The 26359-nt window shown below is 38.1% G+C and overlaps 1 protein-coding gene across 3 annotated transcripts in view; it reads left to right on the top strand.

Annotated features, from left to right (window-relative positions):
• vn (membrane-bound neuregulin protein vein) overlaps positions 1 to 26359 on the top strand; it is a 320062-nt gene that overhangs the window by 279164 nt on the left and 14539 nt on the right. For 2 of the 3 annotated variants that reach the window (XR_013041565.1, XR_013041564.1), the window contains exon 5: positions 9594 to 9652. Coding sequence is in view for 1 of the 3 variants with exons in the window: in XM_003704568.3 (XP_003704616.3) it covers positions 9594 to 9720 (127 nt within the window). In the remaining 2 variants the exon portion in view is untranslated. Of the gene's footprint in view, positions 1 to 9593; positions 12773 to 26359 lie in introns of those variants that run through there. The other variant, XM_003704568.3, reaches the window with a different exon arrangement.

Here is a 26359-nt window from a genome sequence, read left to right as displayed (position 1 = left end):
ATAGGGAAGGGATGAAAGAGGGCACAGGGTGGTTTTCCTCCGGTATTAATTCCCATATATGCCACGGCTCAGTCTGTAACTACGGCAGAAGCATACCGTGCTGTATACTGCAGGCAGCTCGAAAGAAACTTTTTTTTGCGGTTTACTTAATTTAATAACGCTCCCACGAAACGCAATTTCAAAGATAACGCTTTAAAAGGGAGGAGGGGGTCGCATTCAACCCTTTCCCGTTTTCTCTCCCTGTCATTTTTATCTCGCTTTTTATCGGCTGTCCTGTTTCCAGTCTTCGTTTCTCGGTCCGTTGTCCCTTTCTGAAATGATTCGAGCACTCGAGAACGTGTTTGTGTAATACAATATCGGTTAAAAGCGTTTGCCGAGTGCGCCGCAAAAGTGACAAGTAAATATGCAAATATCGTGTTGGTCAACTCGCGGCAGACGTAAAAAACATTAAAGTATCGATCGAGAAACAGGCACGTAAGATTTCGACGCTTTTCGCAACCTCTCTAGGATGGCTTTTCCAAAACTGGGTTACTTACTCGGTCGTATGGCGGTTGTATCCACGGAGACTCGTACGTATCCCTCTTGGCATACCAACAGAGCTCGAACAAAGTTACCAGAAACCCCCGCCTTCCGACACGGCCAGCTTCTATTCACCCCTAGCGAGGCATTCGCTTACAAACTGGCTTGTATAAATATAAAGCCACTGTCACAACGGGGTTGTTTCTTGTCGCTACGGGAAGATCGTGCTTGCCTAAATTGTTGTTCTCCATTCATGGACGTGCAAGAGGGTACTTCGAACTTCCGTGGACCGAGTCATTTCTCGATTTGATAAACGACCAAGACCGGAAGCATCGATTCGTTATCCTTAATCCGGTGTCTTTCACTAGCCACCCCTAACCTTCCTCGAATGATATATTACGAGCACAGGGTTAATCGCAGTCGAAGCAATTAGCGGTGAGTTTCTACGGTCGACAGCTGTCCCTGCTGGAAATTTCGGGGTGGAGGGATCTCTGCCCAGGTATTATAATCGCATTAATAGAAGCTTCGGATCAGATTACGCAATGAATCGCGATGAAGCTCTTAGTTAAGAGTTGTGTCGAGTTGTTACTTCAGTACGTTATCTCTCGCGGTAATTTCGATTGTATTTTCAAACCGAAAGTGGGACGTTTCGATAAATGAAATGTAACTGAATATTCAGACATATTTCCTCAGATATCATGGTCCTAATTGCGGAGCATACGTATAATTAATGTATATGTATATATTCATATGTATGTGTATCTAATGAGTGATGAGTGTAAATATGTAATTCAGAGAAATGTATGATCTGGAATTTTAGGAAAATTAATCAAAGCGCTACACCAGGTTAAACTTCGGTTTTTTATATAAATTTAACGAGTACTAAAGAGCAACAAAATTTTGTGTCAAAGAGTATGTGATACCTAATATGTGATACTTATCGTCACATGTGATGTGACAACCTTCCGTAATTTATCTGCATTTTTGCTCAAATTCAAGAGTTTAGTGTGTATCGAAGAGTATATGTGATATCTAAGTATCACATATGTGATAATATGTATCACATATGTGATAATATGTGATACTTATCGTCCACATGTGATGTGACAACCTTCCGTAATTTATCTGCATTTTTGCTAATATTCAAGAGTTTAGTGTGTGTCAAAGAGTATATGTGATACCTAATATGTGATACTTATCGTCACATATGATGTGACAACCCTCCGTAATTTATCTGCATTTCTGCTAATATTCAAGACGTTTAGTGTGTGTCAAAGAGTATATGTGATATCTAATATGTGATACTTATCGTCACATGTGATATGACAACCCTCCGTAATTTATCTGCATTTTTGCTAAAATTCAAGAGTTTAGTGTGTGTCAAAGAGTATATGTGATACCTAATATGTGATACCTAATATGTGATACTTATCGTCACATGTGATATGACAACCCTCCCTAATTTATCTGAATTTTTGCTAAAATTCAAGAGTTTAGTGTGTGTCAAAGAATATATATGATATCTAATATGATACTTATCGTCACATGTGATAAAACAACCTTCCGTAATTTACCTGAATTTCTGCTAAAATTCAAGAGTTAGACCATCGTTGTTAATTTGATTGTCGGGTAGTAATCAAAGAATACGAACCGGCAGAGAAAACGACTGGTGATACGGTTCTAGATAGAGCATCCCGGGGTAGTAACCAACCCCTATCCGTCGAGAAGGCACGATTTACGTCTCGCGTTTATGTCACGGTGAAGTTCGTGAAATCGTCGGACGTCGACGAATAGTTGCCGACCGTTATAAGTAGATTTATGCCGAACCATAACCTTCGGACGTGGCGTATGAAAGCATCGAATGGATGAAGAACAATTTAGGAGAGACAGACGGAGAAAGAGAGCTAGTTGACTGTTGAGGTCACGGGGGAAAAGCCTCGTGTTCCGAAGGGTGTCAGCTGCTGGGACAGGTTATTGTCTAGGAAATTGGAACGTCGGCTAGAACTGTTCATCCTCGATCATTTTCTCAACGTTTTGTCGTTGTATGTTAGCATCAAGCGGGAGGAAAGTGATCCGAATGTTAGCCGAGATTTCTGCCATGTGACTCCTGGCGCGGAAGTTTGGGTCAGAATGAAATTTGCCGGAAGACGTTGAATCCTTGATCAGACGCTAAATAGTCGACATTCTTAGCGGCGGGATTACAGGGGGAAGACTTTCGGGATTCCGATTCGGTTAAAACTTTGCGCAATGGTAGTTTTCAACGTTCCGCTTGCGAACATCGAAATATTCGTAACTAAAGTTTCAATACTTCCTTGATATTATTCGAAGTTCGAGCCGGTGCATGCGAACGACGTTTAATTCTGTAACTTTATATTTTATTAATCAATCGAATAATTCATTAATCAAACGTAGCAGCGATTCCGGCAAAAACGAAAAACCGATTCCGTTATGCAAATGGCAATTAACGCAGCAGCTATAATTAAATTTCAAACAGTCGCCGGTTGTGTACATACAATTTTATCCAATTTATGAACGCGGAATCACGTATTCGGACATCTTCCTCGACGCCGCTCCCCCGATCTTTCGTTAATTAATTAGAGAAGCGTTTAATTAAGCGAAACGGTTGAATTTCGCGCGACGGAAGCGCATTCAAGAATCGGTGCAAGCAATCGGTGGGGACTGGTCGAATTAATTTGCTCTGGAACCGGTGGTCGCGACCCCACCTCCGGTGGCTTCTTCTTCTGTCGCCGATTGGCGCCGCGACAACTCGTCGAACAACCGTGTCACGCGTTAGGCACGGTGAATTAAATCGGCATCGATTCCCCTCGCGCGAACGCCCGTCATTATTAATAATTATTTAATCGCGATGACCCGTATTTCGCGGATTCGCTGCGTCGTACAAATTTGCGGTCGTTCTGTGCCACGGATCGTTTGCCGCGATTTCGTAATATTTATATTGAAATTTCGCGGCGGAGAGGGGAGACGGTGAGCCGCATCAGGAAACCAATTAATTACTTCGAATGGGTGATCGTGACTGATCGAAATCCGGCGGAAATCCGCGCTGAAAAATCGGCGACCACGGATCGGTGTACGCTACATAGGAAAGCACTTCAATCGGATCGATCGACGCGTCGAGTCGTTTGATTAAGTTTCCGTTTATTACCCCCGATCGAGGATACGAATCCCCTCTCATTATTATACGTTTCCAACGATCAATGCCCGACTTGTCCGCCGGGCTTCCATGACGATTACGCTTAATTTCCTGTAAAGCGACACATTTAAATACTGATCAATCCTCTTTGCGATTTAAACGAGATACTTTAATGCTACAGAGTAAGGATTATTTTTTGCTAACTCGGATTGATTCTGTCGTTGACATATATCACTTTTTTTACACACAGTATGTCGGAAAAATTATTCGCCAAGACCATTCTCGTTCCGTTGAACTTTTTAAGTAAAAAGAAAAGAATTAGTTGTTTTGCAAAATTAATTGTTTTTTATTCAAAATACATTCCTTTCGCAAGAATACACCGCTGGGATCGAATGATATGTTTGTGTTGGTGCAGTGATAAACTGGCTCAGTGAAAATGGACGTATATGGTCAGACATATTTTAGTCTGACTCGTACTTCAACTGTAATTGATTTTACTCGAATTTTTAATAGAATTCAATTTTCAATTTACATTCAAATTCAATAATTTGCATAATCAACGATTCTATAATACCAAATTGACATAATATTTCAACCTTCTTTGTCTTAATATTTATACTAATACTTAATACTTAATATTAGAAGCTGCGTTCTGAGGCACCTGACAAATAGTGCAAGGCGTTAATTTCTATAGACAGATATCCCTACAAATACGAATATCTTAATGACAATAAAATGAAATCTTAGTAATAATAAATAATGTGATAAACAATAATTGTAAAATTTCCAGTAAAAAGTTTGTAATAATATGATAAACAATAATTGTAAAATTTTCGCTCAAAAATTTGTAATAATATGATAAACAATAATTGTAAAATTTTCGCTCAAAAATTTGTAATAATATGATAAACAATAATTGTAAAATTTCCGCTAAAAAATTGGTAAATTTGCAAAAATCTACCGTGATCCTCGTCTCCAGAAACAAGGCAATTAAAGCACACCTTTCACGCGACTCTTCGTTAACGATTTTAAGAATTTCCTGATCATGGGCCATTAATTATAACGAAACTTCTTAACGAAGAGGCAATTAAATAGGTCATCTGATTAAATAGACAATCGAATCTGGAAATCTCGTTAACAAAAGACAGTACGACTTTCTTTCAACTCCCATCTCGATTTGCTAATTATTCAAAGGAGGAAAGGGGTGAATTTACGCGGTGATGGGTCTGAAAACAAAAATCACCCCTTTCACAGGCCGTAGCGAGAAAGAATGGCTTGCGAGAAAGTTTGCGAGTAATTTTTCTTTTAATAGAGGACGACGTTCTTAAAGCGACTCCGCTTTGATACTCGACTCGCCAACTTTTTTATTCCCGGGAAGTTTGACACTTTCGTCAACTCGCTACGAAAAGGGTTTCGATGTAGAACCATTAGATAAAAAGGAAAATAAAGAGCGCCGTTATCAGAGACGTTCAAAATAATGAAACTTCTCGAACGGAAGATTGATTTATATTTTAAAGAGTGTTGAATTAATGACGTTGCGAAGTGATCTTGTGATTAATATTAAGCAACAATTTCGTCGATTTAAAATTTATAATCGAGAGAAAATTATTGATATTCTTAGAAAATTATTGATCTACAAAATGATCGACGTGCAGTTAACTGGTAACCGATAAGTTATTCGCGAATTAACGAGCGGGTCTCTGAAACAGCTAATCAGTGAGCAATTTTTATTCACCGCGTACTTCGTTTTTTACGGGACCACGCGAACAAATATCACACCTGTAACACGGTCGTCACGGGGCCGTTATGGGTCGTGTGTACACCGTGCTATCACGGGTTTACGACCAACCGAGAAATCCTGTCCCCGTAAAATCTGTCATCCAGAAAAATCAGATTTTAACGATCACCGCTATGTTTTTGTTTACACGCTCACCTATGCGTCACCGGTCGAAAATATTAATTAACGCCACGTCATTTGGTTCTCGAATTATCCCCTCGACTTTAACCGGAACGCGCCATGTTGGTTTACGGTCGAACAACGAATCGTATTTTCACCGATGATTTTTCGCAGACAGGTCTCGTCGAAACGCGGAATATGACGAAAATTAATCTTTCGGTTTTTCATTCAACATTCATCGACGTCCACGAAATGCGGTTTCCATAATATTCCCGGAACGTTTGAAAATATCCGGAAAGGAAAATTTCTCGATATGAAATCAACGGGAATTTTTTAAAATCTCTGCACGGATTGTGTAACCCCCTTTCACGGTTGATTCGTTACGCGTTCTCCGTCGTGGTCGAGATTTAAGGCGGATTTATTCAACGTTTGAGCGCAAAAGGGCAGAGTAACTCGAGCCGGTAAACACGCATGATTACGATAAATCTCAATGGAAAGCCAATTACGCGTTCGAAACGAGTGAAGTTACCGTGTGAGCGTTAATGGGTTCAAGTGAATGGTACAGTAAATCGCAATAGCCCCAATGCTGTTCCAGGTTCGTCCAACGCCGCGAATCTATTGACAAATATTTTTACCTTGTATTTTAAATCACGAAAATATTGTTGGAATCTTGTATTTTGTTAAACCTGTTATGTAGGGAGAAATCAGAGTGGGTCTAGCAGTTCGAAAACTCTGGTTCAGCTTGTCTCACATTATAAATCACACATGTTCACATGTTCACATATTCAAATATTTACATGTTCGAATATTTACATATTCAAATGTTCACATATTCACATATTCACATATTCGCATATTCACATATTTATATATTCACATATTTATATATTCACATATTCACATATGTATTCACATATTCACATATTCACATATTCACAGGTCCACATATTCACATATTCACATATTTACATATTCACATATTCACATATTCAGATATCCACATATTCACATATTCACATATTCACATATTTACATATTCACATGTCCACATATTCACATGTCCACATATTCACATATTCACATATTTACATATTCACATATTCACATATTCAGATATCCACATATTCACATATTCACATATTCACATATTCACATATTTACATATTCACATGTCCACATATTCACATATTCATATGTCTACATATTCACATGTCCACATATTCACATATTCACATATTCATATATTCACATGTCCACATATTCACATATTCACATGTCCACATATTCACATGTCCACATATTCACATGTCCACATATTCACATGTCCACATATTCACATGTCCACATATTCACATGTCCACATATTCACATGTCCACATATTCACATGTCCACATATTCACATGTCCACATATTCACATGTCCACATATTCACATGTTCAAATATTCACATGTTCAAATGTTCATATGTTCATGTGTTCAATATCACATGATCATTACTTCATAGGAGAATCAACGGGTTTATATGTGCAAATGTTCATGTGTGCATATGTTTATATGTTCGTGTGTTCAATATCACATGATCATTACTTCATAAAAGAATCAATGTGTTCATATGTGCATATGTTCATGTATGCATATATTTATGTGCGCACATGTTCATACTGTCATATATTCTTATATTCATATGTTGATATGCTCACATGTTCATATGTTGATATACTCATATGTTCATATGTTCAAATGTTCACATATTCACATGATCAAATGTCTACATGAACATACGTATATTAGCAGTCAAATCAAACAAATCAATTAACAGTCAAATCAAATAAATCAGTGAACAGTCAAATCAAGTAAAAAGATGCCTACATGTATATACAGAAAATCTATAGAAAAGTTTCCACGATCGAGTTTTGGCAAATAGAAAAAGAATAAAGCGGTATTCAAAAGATAGAAATTTGTCGGTGACGAAACTATGGTTTATCGCGGGGTCACGGAAAGGTGCTCCCCTTGATTTCCCCCAGGACCGTATCAATAGAACATCTACGACTCCAGTGTTCCCTCGCGCGTACCATTTGTTCCGGAAATTTCTTCGTGGATGGAATCCCTTCTTTTTTTTCTCGAGGCGGAAATCTTTTCGAGCCCCGGCAGGTAATCGAAAAACTTTCGATTCACGGGTGAAACTTTGATTTCGCCTAATGGAATTTTATATTTCTTCATTCGACGGGATAAACGTCGCTTAACGAACTGTTCCTCAAACCTCCTTTCTATTGTGGGGCTGAAAACTTTGCCATGTTTGCCGAAACAACAGCGTAATCGTGTATCGTTGTTTTAATTATGCGGAAACTTTCGGACACGTTTCTTTTGTTTACGTGTCTGAAGAACGTCGATAGATTCTACTACAAAACACGCAGTTACGAAGTTTTCTAATTAGGACGAAACCCGCGTGAAATCGTTTAGCGCCATTTTGGATTCTACACCGATGATCCCGACGGAGTAGCAGACGTTCGCGTCTCGTCTCGGTTAGTTAACCGTACTATAAATACGACCACGACGGCATAACATTATTTTTGCAAAGAAACGTCTCGGACGAGATGTCGGGATCCTCTTGTCCCACCCACGAGTCAGAGCATACAGGGTCTCTCAAAATTAATGTGTTACCTCTGTCTGACAGGTTAAGGGGTTAATACTCGTACACTGCAGTACTTCTATATCTATCATTGTATAATGAAAGGAAATTTATTCTTGTACTATGACTGTTTTTCCTGTATTTCACCAGAAATGTGGTACGGAGCTTCGTTTTTGAATTATTAAGGAAAAACACGGACCAATCAGAGCGCCGGGCTTACTACGCGTTGGATTACTACGCGTTGGATTACTACGCGTTGGTTAACTACGCGTTAGATTGCCACGCATTAGATTCTTACGCTTAGAATTACCACGCGTTGGACTTATACGCGTTGAATACCCACGCGCTGGATTATTACGCGTTAGATATCCACACGCTGGATTACTACGCGCAGATCACGACGCATTAGATTCCTATGCTTAGAATTACCATGCGTTGCATTATTACGCGTTAAATTACTACGCGTTGAATATGCACGCGTTGGATTACTATGCGTTGGATATCCACACGCTGTATTACTACGCGTTGGATTATTACGCGTTGGTTAACTACGCGTTAGATTGTCATACATTAGATTCCTACGCTTAGAATTACCACGCGTTGAACTTATACGCGTTGAATACCCACGCGCTAGATTACTACGCGTTAGATATCCACACGCTGGATTACTGCGCGTAGATTACGACGCATTAGATTCCTATGCTTAGAATCACCATACGTTGCAATATTACGCGTTGAATTACTACGCGTTGAATATCCACGCGCTGGATTACTACGCGTTGGATATCCACACGCTGGATTACTACGCGTAGATTACGACGCATTAGATCCCTATGCTTAGAATTACCATACGTTGCATTATTACGCATTGAATTACTACGCGCTGAATATGCACACGCTAGATTACTACGCGTTGAATATCCACACGCTGTATTACTACGCGTTGAATTACTACGCGTTGAATATGCACGCGTTAGATTACTACGCGTTGGATATCCACATGCTGTATTACTACGCATTAGATTCCTATGCTTAGAATTACCACACGTTGCATTACCACGCGTTGCATTACTACGCGTCGGATTACCAAGTGTTGGATAACTACACGTTATTCGAAACTGTCGCTCTCGCATTTGCGCATGCGTAATCCCCTGGTTGGTCCGTGTGTTTCCTTGATAATTCAAAAACGAAGCTTCAAACCCTATTTTTGTAAACAAAAATTTTATTCAGAATCACGTCATCTACCCCCCAGTTCAGGGACCTACTATTGTAAGACACCCTGTATACAGTACGCTCCCGTTATATTAATGGATATTAAATTGATATTGAATGTCGACCACAGATACGAAGGTTTAAATAAATATTTTTGATTAAATAGTCCTTTTTGTTGTTACAGATGCGCAGAAGGTTTCACGGGTCTACGGTGCGAGACGAAGGATGTCATCAGCACCGGAAGTGTGTACAACCGGCGTAGGGCGCCATTTTCCTGCAAGCTGGGACTCTCGACCTCGTACTACTGCTAGCGATAATCGCGCGGGGCCCTTCCAAACCGAATACTCCATTTTCATTCGTTGAACTCGGTATATTCGGTCCACTTCGATCAGAAAAGAGCCTCTCGAACTCGCGAGAAATGTCGCGAGGGGGCCAACGCGCGACCATATCACGTATCAGGAGGCGAGAATAAGATCCATCGTGATCTTTCGTTTACGACCGCTCCGCGGTCCAGCGAGTTTACGAGAAACTTTAAGCAGGGGATAAATAAAGCGAATCTCGCGAGCGAAAATATTCGAGGAACCATTGTTGTCGGGCATTAGTCCTCCGTATTCGTAGGGACAGGTTCCAAACGAATGTTTGGTACCGGGCATTCGTACCTTCTTCTTTCTTCTTCTATTTCTTCCTGACGAGCTACTTAGACTTCTATTTTCTTCGTTTAATTCCTCCTATTCTTCGACCGGCTATCGCCTCTCTTGTCACAGTTACGTCACGTGCCTCGCGTTTCTGTTTTAAGGCCCGGTTCGTTACTTGATATTGTTCCAGACTTTTAATTGTGAAATTCCGATTAAAGCATTTCTTCAAGACGTTCATAGTTTGAATACTTCCGTCATCGTACTGTCATATTACTGATGCTGTTATTGCTATTTTATTCATGCTAGCGTTAGACCTTTTTACCTATCAAGCTATTATAAGTATGATCAATATTGTCAGCCCAGAAGTTTTATCTTTTATGCATATATTTTAACTATTAATTTTTGTGACGCACCAAAATTATTGCTGAGCAAGATTTTTATTTAATCATCACTAACAAAGTTATAACTTCGTTTGCCTTCTTAGAACAAGCAACAAAAATTTCCAGACTAAACAAAAAGTGATACGTGTCTCAAATTTTGTCTCTTCAGGGATCTTTATGTTAGAAGAAGAAATAGCATGATTTTTTACATAATTATATTTTATTTATTTTAACTCGATGACAATTATAATTGCCTATTTTCTTAGAACAAGCATCATCATTCATAAAAAAAGTTTCTGCACTAAACGCAAACTGATACATATCTTAAATTTAATCTCTTCAGAGATCTTTATGTTACAAGAAGAAATAGTATGATCTTTTACGTAATTGTATTTTATTTATTTTAACTCGATGACAATTATAATTGACTATTTTCTTAGAACAAGCATCATCATTCATAAAAAAAATTTCAACCCTAAACACAAACTGATACGTGTCTCAAATTTAATCTCTTCAATAGTCTTTAATTTAGAAGAAGAAATAGTGTAATCTTTTACGTAATTGTATTTAATTTATTTTAACTGGACGACAATTGAACGAAAAGCACTGATAATGTACAACACAGAAAACCATGTAGTTTATTTAATTTAAATAACCATTGGTTATAAAGAAAGAAAGACACATAGTCCCTGAAGAGTTTCACAAAAATGAAGAAATACATTACCAAAAACTACAAAAGTATACATTTAAAAAAGGAAGTGTTCAAACATTGAATGTCATCCGACATAACTTTTGGGCAATTTAATATCATGACACAGTAACGTCCTGAGAGTTTTGACGAGGTCCAAGATTAGAAATCCTTTTTGATTGGACAGGTTTTACAAGCGAAAGTCTTGAGCAGCATCAACCGTCTCTGTAAGAAACTTTATTCCCGAGACAACGAACGAGGAGATACGCTCGAGCATACGTTCTCGTATCTTGAGAAACAAAAAAGAGGAGAAAGATGATAGTGGTGAAGTGTGTGCAAGGTGAAGAGTTATGGGCTGATTCTTTGCCGCTCCCGAACCCCTTCGATTTCATATCGGGAGGGCAGAAAAGAGCGTTCGAGTGACGCTCGTGATTCAAAAGTGGTGCTTGACCTCGAATGATCGCGAACATAAAGAGAGAAAACTAGAGCAGGAAAACAAGAAAAGAAGCAGGCAGGAGAGCGTTCGAAGGTCGCACTTTTCGGAGTCTCCGTAGGAGAGCAATACCAAAGAGCCTAGGGTCTCAGGAACGTCCTGATTGTCGTCCATTCATCTTCCTTTAGGGCTGAAAAGGGTTGTCGTGTGCGAACAGGGTCGGTAAACAAAATGTGCTCTGATTTTTAAATTTGCAAAAAATTTTCGTAGCGTACTTCGCCGGCGCTGTTCGCTTGTCGTCGATCGTTGTCGGAAAATACGGAGAAAAGCGGGGAAACAATCGACGCGTCGAATTCGAGACATTCGGATCGCTACGTGGCTGTTGAAAATTCACTCGGTATATTTACTCGGAGACAATTCGAGAACGCCTCGTTCGGATCGATTATGCGGCACCGCTCGAATAAATATCGTAATTCACTCGTCGCTCGGCGAAATTATCGTTCGTTTTCTTCTTCGTTTTCCCGGGATTTTCCGGCGACGATCGATAAAAGGGGAACGGTAACCTCTTTACGAATGTAAAAATAACACGGTGAAGGGAAACGAGAAAATTGGCTGCTCGAGTGGTGGACGATGCAGAAAAAAAAGAGCAGAGGAGAAACAGAAAAGAGAGACCGCTAGGCAAACACGATTTTATGTAAAATATGATAATGTAATACGCGTTAGACTAGCTAAAGCAGAGACTTAAGATAGTTAAAGAGAGAGAGAGAGAATGAGAGTAAGAAAGAGAGAGAGAATGAACGAATGAAAGGGAGAGCGAACAAAAAGTATCGAGACGATCAGGAAAATGGTCGAGAATTTTCCGAACGAGACGATTGGACAAAATTCTTGAAATTTCTTCTTTTTTTTTATCGTTTTTCGTTCGGACACCCACCGAAAGAAAGTGGAACGACGATATTTCGGGCGGAATCGATCTCTTCCGGAATTCTCGACGTTACCGCTTCGCGAAAAGAGGGAAATGAGAAAAAATGAAAAAGATCGGTGAAAACTGAAGGGATGGGGCGTGTAGAATGCGCGCTGTTGCTCCAGCAGTCTCGGGACCCTATTTATGTTTTATATTATATTATATATATATTATATATATAAATATGTGTATAAACATTTTTAATTTATTTATTTAATTCATTAATTTTATTGATTTACGATTAAACGTCATCTCCATCTCGGCAACCGCCTTTGTTTTTAATCTTTACGTTCACCTCTCTGTTTCTTCTTCTTTTTTTGCGATTTATTTTAGTTCTGCTTATTTTTATTTTGCGCTGGACGAAGCAATGTCACGGGCAGATTTGCCAAAATATTCCGCTCGAATTAATCCGTGTCACCAGGTAGGTATACGAACATAGCTGGAACGAAAAAGCAAAATTGCGTTATTATTCCGTGACAGAAAAGAAAACTTGGTTTCGGTGTCCCGAATTAAACTTGCAAAGCTTCTACCAAAATAATTTTGAGCCGTCGCGACAGTTTACCCCGATTCTAATTTTTAACCTAATCCCAAGCACATTTTGTTATTTAAATTTAATTATTACGTTCGGGCGCGAATTTGAATGATAAAATGGTTGACTTAGGTTAGCAGAGTTGAAGTTACAACGAAAATAAATTCGAGTTACATTTTATTGGAATCGTTATCTTGATATTATCGACACGTTTGAGCATTAATAAGATACGAGTAATTATCGGTAATCGATAGCGACGCCTCCAACAGAGATTTGGTGTCTAGGGTGGCCATTAAACGAATATTAGTTCTTCGTTTTGCGCCAAACGAATAATGTTTGCATATTCCAATGGACTCATAATCGCAAACACAAAACGATCGCCAATAGAGCACTTAAAATAAATAATTGAACGCGCGATGTTGCCCAAAGGATCCCATGACTTATGGACAAGAGTGCGAATTCGCAAACAAGCAAAAGTTAAAATGGACGATGATCGCGTCGATTAACACTCCGGATCACAAAGTTCCGACAATGGAAAGCCGGTGAAGCTAACGGAGACAAAAGGAAGGTAAACGCACGCGGAATGGCCGAGACAAAAGATTCTTCCCGGGATAAAGTTCATAGACAGATTCGGCTCTGTATCACGAAGAAACGGGATCGCGTCACGACAAAAGAGTACCCGTCCTCAAAGAAAGCCAATTGAAATTTTCATAGCTGGCAAAAGAGTTTCGCGTCTCTTATTGCATACCGTTTCCAGACGAGTCACTTTTCTTCCAGCGAAAACACTTGCACGTCTGTTTTCGTTCAGCGAGGAGGGGATGCGTTTCAAGATATTTTGTCAAAGAGATAGAATCGGACAGGGGAGTACGGAATAATTCGTCGAAGGGTGTCTCAGATAGCGACGACGTATCCAGTGGATCCCTCGTAAAAGATTCCATAAAATTCGAGGTATACATCGATCGTGACCGGCTCTTTTAATCAAACTTCTTAGGAGGTCGAAACGTAAAAAATTCTGAAAAAATTCTGATTTTTCAAATGGGACACGAAAAGCTAATGAAGAGTTGTTTTTAATAGAAAATGTTTATAGAGACATTTTCACTGTGAGGATAAATTAAATGGTTGCCTGACATAACCTCAAAAGGATCATTGATCGTAACCTAACCTAACCTGAGTAAGATCATTGATCGCTTTGTAACCTAAACTTAAAAGAATCGTTGACTAAAGATAATCTACAAGTGGCGTTCAATACATGAACCTCTTTGAGGATATTTATTCAAACCTGTTTAGTTATGAACTTCAACTAAACATATATGAAAATTACCACAGTTTTGTGTATCAGAAATTCTTTCATTTAATTACAAATTCGATGAGTTGCCTCGCATAACCTCAACCTCAACTTCGTAACCTGACCAAGCTTCGTAACTTAACCTCAACAAGATCATTGATCTTGTAACCTAACCTCAAAAACATCATTGATGACTCTGTAACCTAACCTTAAAAGAATCGTTGACTAAAGATAATCTACAGATGGCGTTCAATACATGAACCTCTTTGAGGATATTTATTCAAACCTGTTCAGTTATGAACTTCAACTAAACATATATGAAAATTACCACAGTTTTGTGTATCAAAAATTCTTTCATTTAATTACAAATTCGATGAGTTGCCTCGCATAACCTCAACCTCAACTTCGTAACCTGACCAAGCTTCGTAACTTAACCTCAACAAGATCATTGATCTTGTAACCTAACCTCAAAAACATCATTGATGACTCTGTAACCTAACCTTAAAAGAATCGTTGACTAAAGATAATCTACAGATGGCGTTCAATACATGAACCTCTTTGAGGATATTTATTCAAACCTGTTCAGTTATGAACTTCAACTAAACATATATGAAAATTACCACAGTTTTGTGTATCAAAAATTCTTTCATTTAATTACAAATTCGATGAGTTGCCTCGCATAACCTCAACCTCAACTTCGTAACCTGACCAAGCTTCGTAACTTAACCTCAACAAGATCATTGATCTTGTAACCTAACCTCAAAAACATCATTGATGACTCTGTAACCTAACCTTAAAAGAATCGTTGACTAAAGATAATCTACAGATGGCGTTCAATACATGAACCTCTTTGAGGATATTTATTCAAACCTGTTCAGTTATGAACTTCAACTAAACATATATGAAAATTACCACAGTTTTGTGTATCAAAAATTCTTTCATTTAATTACAAATTCGATGAGTTGCCTCGCATAACCTCAACCTCAACTTCGTAACCTGACCAAGCTTCGTAACTTAACCTTAACAAGATCATTGATCTTGTAACCTAACCTCAAAAACATCATTGATGACACTGTAACCTAACCTTAAAAGAATCGTTGACTAAAGATAATTTACAGATGGCGTTCAATACATGAACCTCTGAGGATATTTATTCAAACCTGTTCAGTTATGAACTTCGACTAATCATATATGAAAATTACCACAGTTTTGTGTATCAGAAATTCTTTCATTTAATTACAAATTCGATGAGTTGCCTCGCATAACCTCAACCTCAACTTCGTAACCTGACCAAGCTTCGTAACTTAACCTTAACAAGATCATTGATCTTGTAACCTAACCTCAAAAACATCATTGATGACTTTGTAACCTAACCTCAAAAGAATCATTGATCGCTTAGTAACCTAACCTTAAAAGAATCGTAGACTAAATCAGGTATCCTATTTTTATCATAACGACAAATCTTATAAAGTAAACGATTTGATAATTTCGGTACAAACCGCTATGGTCATTTACGTTGCCAGCGTCGGAAGAACAATCACCGGACGATAATTAACGAGCGTTCTTCGCAATTTTCCAGGAACGCGTCGTTTTGTTTTCTCCCCGGTTTACCTGTTCATTATTTTCCTACCGCGTGATGGATCCCTTCTCGATAATTAGCCTCGCGATTAATCATTGCGTCGGCTGATTCATCAACAGTTCCAGGAAGTTTCTACTTGACCTGATCGAACTCTTTTTCGCAGACGAATGACGAAACAATTTCAATTTTCTTTTGCTCCCCGTCGTGCCGCGGGAAACTGACGGTCGCGCAAACAACCATTTCTCTTTCGCCTATGTGCATAAGACAGGTTTAATATAAGTCCCGGCGCGAGGGTGTTTCCAGCGAAAATCAGCATTGAAACGCTGCGACGATTGTCGCGGTGGAAAATAAGGTCCACCGGAAATAAAGCAGGCAATAAAAATGGTAAATGGAGGAAAATAAAAGGCGACCGTGGGCAATTTACTCTTGGTACCCGGGTATTTTTTACATTTTTATTAATATCACGATATAATTGATTTGAACGAATATGACGTTCTAGGAGAGTATTTTTTACATTTTTATTAATATCTCAAAATAATTGATCTGAACGAATATGACGTTCGAGAGACATGAGAGTATTTTTTACATTTTTATTAATATCAAATAATTGATCCTGATGTCCTAAACGAATATGACATTCTAGGACATGAGAATATTTTTTACATTTTTATTTACATCACAAAATAATTGATTTGAACGTATATGACATTCTAGGAACATTAGAGTATTTTTTATATTTTTATTAATATCACAAAATTGATCTTGATGTTCTAAACGAATATATTCTAGAGAATATATTTTTTACATTTTTATTAATATCACAAAATTGATGATGACCTGAACGAATATGACATGTTAGAGACATGTTTTGATGTGTAATCGAACAGTGGTTATTTTCGAGAAATAAATCTTGTCTAGGAACAAGAGAACGGAATGTTCCCACGTGTATGACACCGTCAGCCAACCTGTTACGCCGGTGAAAATTTGTTTAAAAGTACAATAATTCATGGATAAGTTGGCCAGGCCAACGTACGATAAATTAATGTACAACGCTGGTCTGGCAGCGGCTCGAAAATAGAAACGATTTACTGGGTTACCCCTCGTGAAATATAATCGAGCGCTCGCGGCAGACGCGGTCGGTTTAAATTTAATGCGAACCGGGTTAAAAGAAGCTTTCACCGCTTCGAGAATAATCGCGTTACGTCGATTCGGCAAATTTTTATGCAGAGAAATCTGAGTCTTTAGGTAAACGTCATCTGCAGGAAAAAGATGCTCATTAACAGAATATTTCAATTGGTGCCTAGTTAACCCTTAATTGCCAAATGGAAAATTTGGAGGTTAAGAAAGTAACCTCTTAAGATATAATTATATCAGCAAGGCACAGAAAATTAATTATTGTTGTAATATTTATTATTTTTGTAATAGTTATTGTTGAAATGTTCTCATTACAAGAATATTTCAATTGGTACTTAGTTATTAAACTTTAAATAGCAAATGGAAAATTTGAAGGTTAGGAAATTAACCCCTTAACCTATAATTATATTGGCAAGTTACAACTAATTAATTATTGTTGTAATATTTATTATTTTTGTAATAGTTATTGTGAAATGTTTTCATTATAAGAATATTTTAATTGGTACTTAGTTATTAAACTTTAAATAGCAAATGGAAAACTAGAAGGTCAGGAGAGTAACCTCTTAACCTACAATTATATTGGCAAGTTGCAACGAATTAATTATTGTTGTAATATTTATTATTTTTGTAATAGTTATTGTTGAAATGTTCTCATTACAAGAATATTTCAATTGGTACTTAGTTATTAAACTTTAATTATAAAATGGAAAATTTGAAGATCAGGAAAGTAACCCCTTAACCTATAATTATATTGGCAAGTCACAACGAATTAATTATTGCTGTAATATTAAAAGAGGAAGATTAGAAAATTAGAAACTGCAAGATTAGAAAATTAGAAAATAAGACAGTGAAAGATTACAAAATTAAAAATGAGAAACTGGAAGATTAGAAAATTAGAAAATAAGAAACAGGAAGATTAGAGAACTAAAAAATGAGAAACTGGAAGATTAGAAAACTAAGAAATGAGAAACTGGAAGATTAGAAAATTAAAAAATGAGAAACTGGAAGATTAGAAAATTAGAAACTGCAAGATTAGAAAATTAGAAAATAAGACACTGAAAGATTACAAAATTAAAAAATGAGAAACTGGAAGGTTAGAAATTTAGAAAATAAGAAACTGGAAGATTAGAGAACTAAAAAATGAGAAACTGGAAGATTAGAAAACTAAGAAATGAGAAACTGGAAGATTAGAAAATTAAAAAATGAGAAACTGGAAAATTAGAAAATTAAAAAATAAGAAACAGGAAGATTAGAAAACTAAAAAATAAGAAACTGGAAGATTAGGGAACTAAAAAATGAGAAACTGGAAGATTAGAAAACTAAGAAATGAGAAACTGGAAGATTAGAAAACTAAAAAATGACAAACTAGAAGATCAGAAAACTAAAAAATAAGAAACTGAAAGATTGAAAAACTAGAAACCAATAAACTGAAAGATCAAAAAACTAAAAAATAAGAAACTGAAACATCAGAAAACTAAAAAACAATAAACTGAAAGATCAAAAAACTAAAAAATAAGAAACTGAAACATACGAAACTAAAAAACAATAAACTAAAACATCAAAAACCTAAAAAATAAAAAACTACAAGATCATAAAATTATAATGCTATGAATCTATGTATCTTCCTCCGAACCTATTTCAACATTCCCATCACTATAAATTTGCATACCCCAGCAAGCAATCTTGCGAAACTACTCATTGTGCATTAGAAGACATTTCATTGGAAACGAGATGAACGGTGTCGATGAATTATCCAGTTATTATTGTCAGCCGCAAACTGTCGCTCGTGATGCAAATCACCTCGTTTGTGGATCTCCTAAGATCCCAATTAGACGCGCACAAAGGCCGTGGGCACGTTTCACGCGTCAAAGCGTGATCGCGTGTACAGGACGTCAGAGCTCGAAATCACGTACTCGGTTTCCAGCTTCGTCCATGTTGGACGTCCCTTTGGGAAAGGACAGGACATTGACGTTTGAATTTTGCAACGACGCGACGGTTCACGAATAAAATTATTCCATCTCAGCGGGTCAACGACATAATTCTCGACAGGGGTTCAACAGGTACCCTTTTTTTATATCACCTAATATCTCATGCATGGCATGTGAATCAAAGGAGAAGATCCTCTCATCTAATGAATATCCTAACATAACTCACATATGTATAAATACATGTGTGATGTATTTACATTGTCGCTAAAAAATAAAATATGTAATAAAGTCGATGGCGGCCATCTTGAATATCCAATGTCCAGCATCCAGTTTTGTTTTATGTCTCATTTTGGGTTTGTAAATTTTTTATTTGGGCAGAAATTGAAGTTATTAATATTCATACACATTTCTATAATAAAGTTTCGTTTTGAATTGAGCTCACAGGTAGTTCCACAGAGTTTCTTTGAAACTTGTAACAAGTTTGCTATAAGTGTGGACAACACAGTTCCAGAAGAATTCTTTCTAGCGAAAGAAGAATTGTTTCCCGAAGGGATCGGTTTTTATCTTCGATTGCCAATAAAGATTTTCACAAACAATCCGTGCAAATCTCGTAAGAATCAATGAGCCGAGAAACAAATAACGATATTTTCGGTCTCGGGGCTGGAATCGTGGAGATAAACCAGGAACGATTTGTCGGACAGAAATCATGGTCTGAAAATCGACCAGAGTCCAAAAGCAGAGGGAAAAGCTGTTCGCGATCGTACAATACGTCGAGCCGGTGGTACGACAACAGAAAGATTTCCAGGAAGCTGGTCGCACTCGAGGAAACGAAGTTCAGCTTTATTGGAAAAAACAGCGAGGGTGGGGTCCGGGATATTCTCCTCACAATGGCGACGAAACGGTAGCTCCTCTTTAAATTGGATTCCAAATATTCCCGAGATATTTTTACCTTATCTGGCCGTTATAATACGCGGCCACGCGAGAAGCCCGAAATCGCGTCGTTATTTTCAATCGCTTAAGCGAACGCCCGAAATCGTATTCTTTCTTTATACTTGCCTTCTATTCTCGAATTCACGGGACAGACTCGAGACGAAACAAGGCGAAAGCTTTTTAACGTCTTGATTGTACGGGCGAACAATGAACCTTCGATGCTTTTAAAGCGAAATCCCCGGACGGGAGAACCGAGTGCAAACAAGAATTAACTGCCGGTGATATTTTGTTACTAACTTATAATCGAACCGTAACAACTTTCCGATACTGTAATTTTTTTATTATAGTATTCTCGATATTTCTTGATTTACAAGAACTCCTCCTTGATTTCGAAATTTTTCTTTCAATCTGGTTAATCAATTTCTCAAATTTCAATCAGTTCTCAATTCACAATTCTCTCAATTGGATTCTCTCAATTTGCCAAATTTAGCAGTGTGGGGTTGAAAACGATTGGAAACAAAAACGTTCGAAAGTAACGGGTTAAATAGTTCCGAGTTCCATAAAGGAAGGTTACACGCCATTCCGGCTGGTCACGAGTGAAATAATTCGGCAGATTCGCGTCGCGTTTGCACGCGCATTAGTTCAGCCGGTATGCAAACTGAAATCACGACCGGTAACGACTAGGTGGCCTGCATAAATACGCGACCGACCCGTGGACTAATCAATTGCGTCGAATCACAGAGAATTTTCAATGCGCGAACCCATCCTCCCTGCTCGTTTCGCTCGTGTATCCCCGAACAGACACAGAAAAGGCCAGAGGACAGAGGGTTGGGTCGAACTGTTGCAAAGGGGTGGCTGCATTGTCGCGGTAAATCGGTAAAAGGGAATTGATTGCTCTTCTCGTTGCGTCTGTCGCCTGTCACCCTTCCCCAGACGATGCTTGGTCGGTAATCGAAATTTAACGGTGTTCGATGCTCGACGAATTGCCGAACGGGGGTGTCGAACAAGGATGTGCGAATAAAAGAACTTGTGTATTTTTCTATCGAAACTTCTGCATTTATACATGCAAATTAATTTGAAAATAATATATACCACATATTATACATATTATTACTCATTGTACATGTCACCCTGCACACTTATCTTGGTTATTACAAACAATACGACAAGATTATACTCACAGAGTTGTGCAGAAGTTGTAGAGTTTGAAGAACTACATAAAATGATACTAATGGTAATCTTACAAGAGGAGCATAGATACTATGTTCACATTTGTTTTCTCAAATGAAATATCCAATAGTTTATGCTCAATTTTATCAGATTTCTCAGTATAAAGATATTAAGGTGCTGTCCCAAACCGTAGATATTTAACTTTCTTCGCGAAGCGTGTTCAAGATGGCGACCATTCGCAGCTGCACAGCATAGTCTCGTTCCATAATGAATCCCATAAAAATAGTCACACTTGTAAGACTTTCTGTATCTTTAATTTATAATTATGTATATTACATAATGTCTTGAACACCTCAATTTCTATTAGTAACACTCACTCGTATTCTTTTAAATAACCAAGATATTTAAATGAACAGTCTTCGTGAAACACACTGTACATCCTCCATGACACCATTTTCTTCTCAATGTTATACAACGTTATACAGCTGATGCGTTTGTATAAAAGTAGACGCTACAATGTTAAAATTGATGATTCTAGAAGACGATTAATTTTGCTATTTAATAGTTCGTCTCTCAGAACGGTGAAGTTTTCTTCGGACGAAGCCCGGAAACGCCCTCGTGCTCTCCACAGCATATCAAACTGTGTCGCGGTCGGTTTATCCCCTGGAAATTTCGTCGAGTGAAAACAAAGCTTCCCTCCTATTTAGGTATGATTTAATTAACGGCAAGCCGACGGCGCACAATAGCGGATGCGCGTGCATAGGCGTGTTTCCCAGTCATCGTTCATCGCCCGTAGGATTAATTTCTCGGCCGACAATCGGCCAACCCTTCTCAAGAGTCCGCAGCCCTGCGCGCTGGCTTTGGCGCAGAGCGAGAAAGTCACGAACCGATGGAAACCGTGCGAGGAAAGCGATCGGTCACCCCGAGGCGTCTCTTCGTTAACGCCTTAATTAGAGGCGAATTCGCGGCCGATCGTAAACGAGACCGAATGCGCATCCCGACGCGTACTCCCTCTCATTAGTCTCGTCGTATTAACCGAGCAACACGTTCCTATCGCCTGTCACACTTGTACGGTTTCCATTCTGCACCCCTGTCTGGCCGTGTTCGCTGTCAAATTAGGTCCGAGTGTGATTCTGCTAGAACGACGATTCCGACGCCTCTGTTAACTAACGAGTGACCTTGATGCGCTAAGGAGGCTCTTGTATACAGCTCCCATAAATATTGATCAGATAAAGATTCATAGAATGTTTAAATATAGACAGGAGACTAATGGACAGGTTAATTGTCTACTAGTTAATTATACAAAGCTTGAGGATCAAAAATTCCAAAGAGGGTGCCTGACAACTTAGCACCCCTTCGGAGGCTGTTGAAAATTTGATTAGACATTCATTTTGTTTCTAACAAATCTTATTAAATATTTCTACAATATTGTCATACAGGAGACTAATAGACAGGTAAATTGTCTACTAGTTAACTGTGAAAAGGTTGAGGATCAAAAATTCCAAAGATGGTACCTGACAACATAGCACCCCTTCTGAGGCTGTTGAAAATTTTATTAGACATTCATTTTGTTTCTAACAAATCTTATTAAATATTTCTACAATATTGTCTTACAGGAGACTAATAGACAGGTAAATTGTCTACTAGTTAACTGTGTAAAGGTTGAGGATCAAAAATTCCAAAGAGAGTGCCTGACAACTTAGCACCCCTTTTGAGACTGTTGAAAATTTTATTAGATATCCATTTTATTTCTAACAAATCTTATTAAATATTTTTACAATATAGTCTTACAGGAGACTAATAGACAGGTAAATTGTCTACTAGTTAACTGTGTAAAGGTTGAGGATCAAAAATTCCAAAGAAGGTGCCTGACAACTTAGCACCCTTTCTGAGGCTGTTGAAAATTTTATTAGATATCCATTTTATTTCTAACAAATCTTATTAAATATTTTTACAATATTGTCTCACATTTATTATTCACAATTTCCAGTATTTAATACGATTAACTTAAACTGGATAAACAAACGAGTTCTGAATAATATGTGACAGACTCATATGAAAATTAAAGCATCTCCTATGTATGAGTGACGTGGCAAAGTATTATACGCTTTGACAATAGATTACAAAGAGCCTCAAATCGATCCAAGGGAATAATCCCTCGCTTCATAAAGCGCAAAAGTGTTTGATGCGAAGAGTAATCCCGGCTAACGGTGGAAAATATACATATGTCGAACAACTGAACGGGAATCGTCTGTTCTCGGTGCAGCACGTAACGAAAAAGCTGGAAATAGAAAAAAAGAAGTACAGCTGCAGAGAAAACTGTTGAAAACAGAGAGTACACGAAAATTTCACGCAGTTCGCAATGGTATCGAGTTTTTCAACGAGTCTAGAGTTCTTTGGCGAACATCAATGCGAGCCACGCGGTTGTAAAAATTCTCTACAACCGTCGAAAAAAAAAGAGCCGACTTCGGCTACCAGCGAACCGTACGAGGCCACGAGCAAAAGTCGCGATTTGAAAAATTCCCGAATCGATAGGAAGTTTTTGAGCGCACGGTTACAAAATGGAACAGAAGCGGTTGATAATAATTCATCGCAGATGACCGATCGATGATTTCGAAGCGGCCAACGGTTGATTTTAATACGAGCGTCGAAAAATCCATAGGGAGCTGTTAAATATTGTTCCATCGAGCAAACAACAACGCCGGACCGGCAAACTGCGTTTTTCGCAAAACTTTTCACCTCGTATTTCCGCCGTAATTTAGACGACGATCCTTCCGAGCGAAAATCGCAATCCGCGATCGAGGTCGTTCGTTAACGGTGAATCGATATTTTTTCTGGGGACCGCGATTTTATTCAGCACGCGACACGCTGGAGATTGATACGCTTGATGGCGTTCTGAATCACCCTGTACGTTCTCAGGGAAAAGGTAAAGCGTATAAAATTGATCTTGCACAGTCCCGGAAGTGTAGGAGGATCAACTAGGAATCGATTAAGAGATACTGCCGTATCGCGTATCATCATAGTCGGTTGAACGATAGCCTCGTAACGCTTCGGTTCCTCGTCGAATGTTCGCGTATAACCGGCTAGCTGCAGCCGGATTTTCACGCGAGGACGTCGCTCGTAAAGGCCGGCGCCGGCTCCTCTCATAATCCTGCCGCCGTTTCCCGCCTACGCTTTACGATCGTTTCACCTCCGTGCCGGAATGACATAATGCAAAGCGAACCAAGATTTACATCCCATTTGCCTTGCTTTCCGCGATTGTCCGGCAGCCAACGGTACTTCCTACTCGTATTTCGGATTTTGCTGCCAGCCCTGACCCACCCCTTTGTTTTCGCGGTCGAGAATTATTTCGTTTCGGCTACGGCCCAACCCTGCTCCCGTTCGCGAGCAATTACAACCACCCCTCGGGCAGCTTCGCGTTTTTTCGCTACGACACGTACCACAGCGATATTTTTTTCCGCTACTTGTTGCTCCTTTTTTCGCCGTTCTGCCCGCGTAATTGCGCTTTAACAGTCTCTCTCTCTCTCGACCAACTTTTTTTTTATTCGCTCGTTGTTTCGCGCTTTTCCACCTTCAGTTTCGGATCGGCTCAATAGGACTTTCTCTTACTATAGCCTTATTTTCAAGTTTTCTGCTATTTTTCCCAGTTTCTACATATTATAAATTCTTTGAATTAGCGCAAATATGTTTCCCTTCAATTTAAGAGATCTTTTTTGGGAGGTCTACTTCCTCTTCTTAGGACATGGCCTTATATTTTAGTTTTCTGCTATTTTCTACAGTTTCTACATTTTATAAATTCTTCGAATTAGCACAAGTATATTTTTCTTCAATTTAAGAGATCTACTTTGGGAGGTCTACTTCTTCTTCTTAGGACATGGCCTTATCTTCCAGTTTTCTGCTATTTTCTACAGTTTCTACATTTCATGAATTCTTCGAATCAGCACAAGTATATTTTCCTTTAATTTAAAAGATCTACTTTAAGAGGTCTACTTCTTCTTTCTAGGACATAGCCTTATCTTCCAGTTTTCTGCTATTTTCTACAGTTTCTGCATTTTATAAATTCTTCGAATTAGCACAAATATATTTTCCTTTAATATAAGACATCAGATACTTGATATTTTTTGTTCGATCGAAAGTTTCACCAAATGTTTACATTTGGGAATTTACTAAACAAGAGTGATTATAAATTCTGATTACTCTTCATGTCTATAATGTTTGCATATGTAAATACATCTTCCTTATTGTCCTTCCACGAATTCTTCTAATTAACACAATCATATTTCTCTTCAATCTAAAACATCAAATACTTCATATTTCTTATTCAACCCCAAGAAAGTTTTACCAAGCTTATAGATTTGAAAATTTATTAAACAAGAATGATTATAAATTCTGATTAGTCTTCATGTCTATAATGTTTGCACATGTAAATACATCTTCCTTATTGTCCTTCCATGAATTCTTCGAATTAGCACAATTATATTTCTCTTCAATATAAAACATCAAATACTTCATATTTCTTATTCAACCCCAAAAAAGTTTTACTAAGTTTGTAAATTTGAAAATTTATTAAACAAGAGTGATTATAAATTCTGATTACTCTTCATGTCTATAATGCTTGCATATGTAAATACATCTTCCTTATAGTCCTTCCACGAATTCTTCTAATTAACACAATCATATTTCTCTTCAATCTAAAACATCAAATACTTCATATTTCTTATTCAAGAAAGTTTTACCAAGCTTATAGATTTGAAAATTTATTAAACAAGAATGATTGTAAATCGCGATTATTCTTCAGTATACCTATAACGCTCGCGTATGCAATACTCCTTATTGTACTTCCACAATATATTGAAGAACGGTTCAGCTCCTATTGTCGGGATTTTTGTATAATATTCTCTCGGCGCAAATACGAGCATCCATTCAAAAATATAACTACGAACTGGTGGAAGTTGGTAGTAGGAATTCGAACAAATTATTGCCGGTGCACTTCATTCAACGAGCGCGCCAAAAGAGTAGTTACAACAATGTACGTGTCAGCACAGATATATAATAAAACGTGGGGCTACGCTGGATCCGGATGCCGGAACAAAAGGAACGAATTAAAGCTTGCACGATGGAAAGTCGGTAAATTAAAATGCACGACGGGAGAAAACGGGGGAGAACGTATTGACAACAGCGGGTGACGATGAAACAATAACTTGTCGGATGATCGTGGACGCGCATCGCACGGAAAGTGACGATTAACTGGAAATTAATAGATTCGAAAGGGAGATTCGATCGATTTGCGAGGTATTT

Source organism: Megachile rotundata, chromosome 2, assembly GCF_050947335.1.
Source record: "Megachile rotundata isolate GNS110a chromosome 2, iyMegRotu1, whole genome shotgun sequence".
NCBI lineage: Eukaryota > Metazoa > Arthropoda > Insecta > Hymenoptera > Megachilidae > Megachile > Megachile rotundata.
The sequence above is the reverse complement of the archived record's forward strand: the minus strand, read 5'-3'. Positions and strand labels throughout refer to the sequence as shown.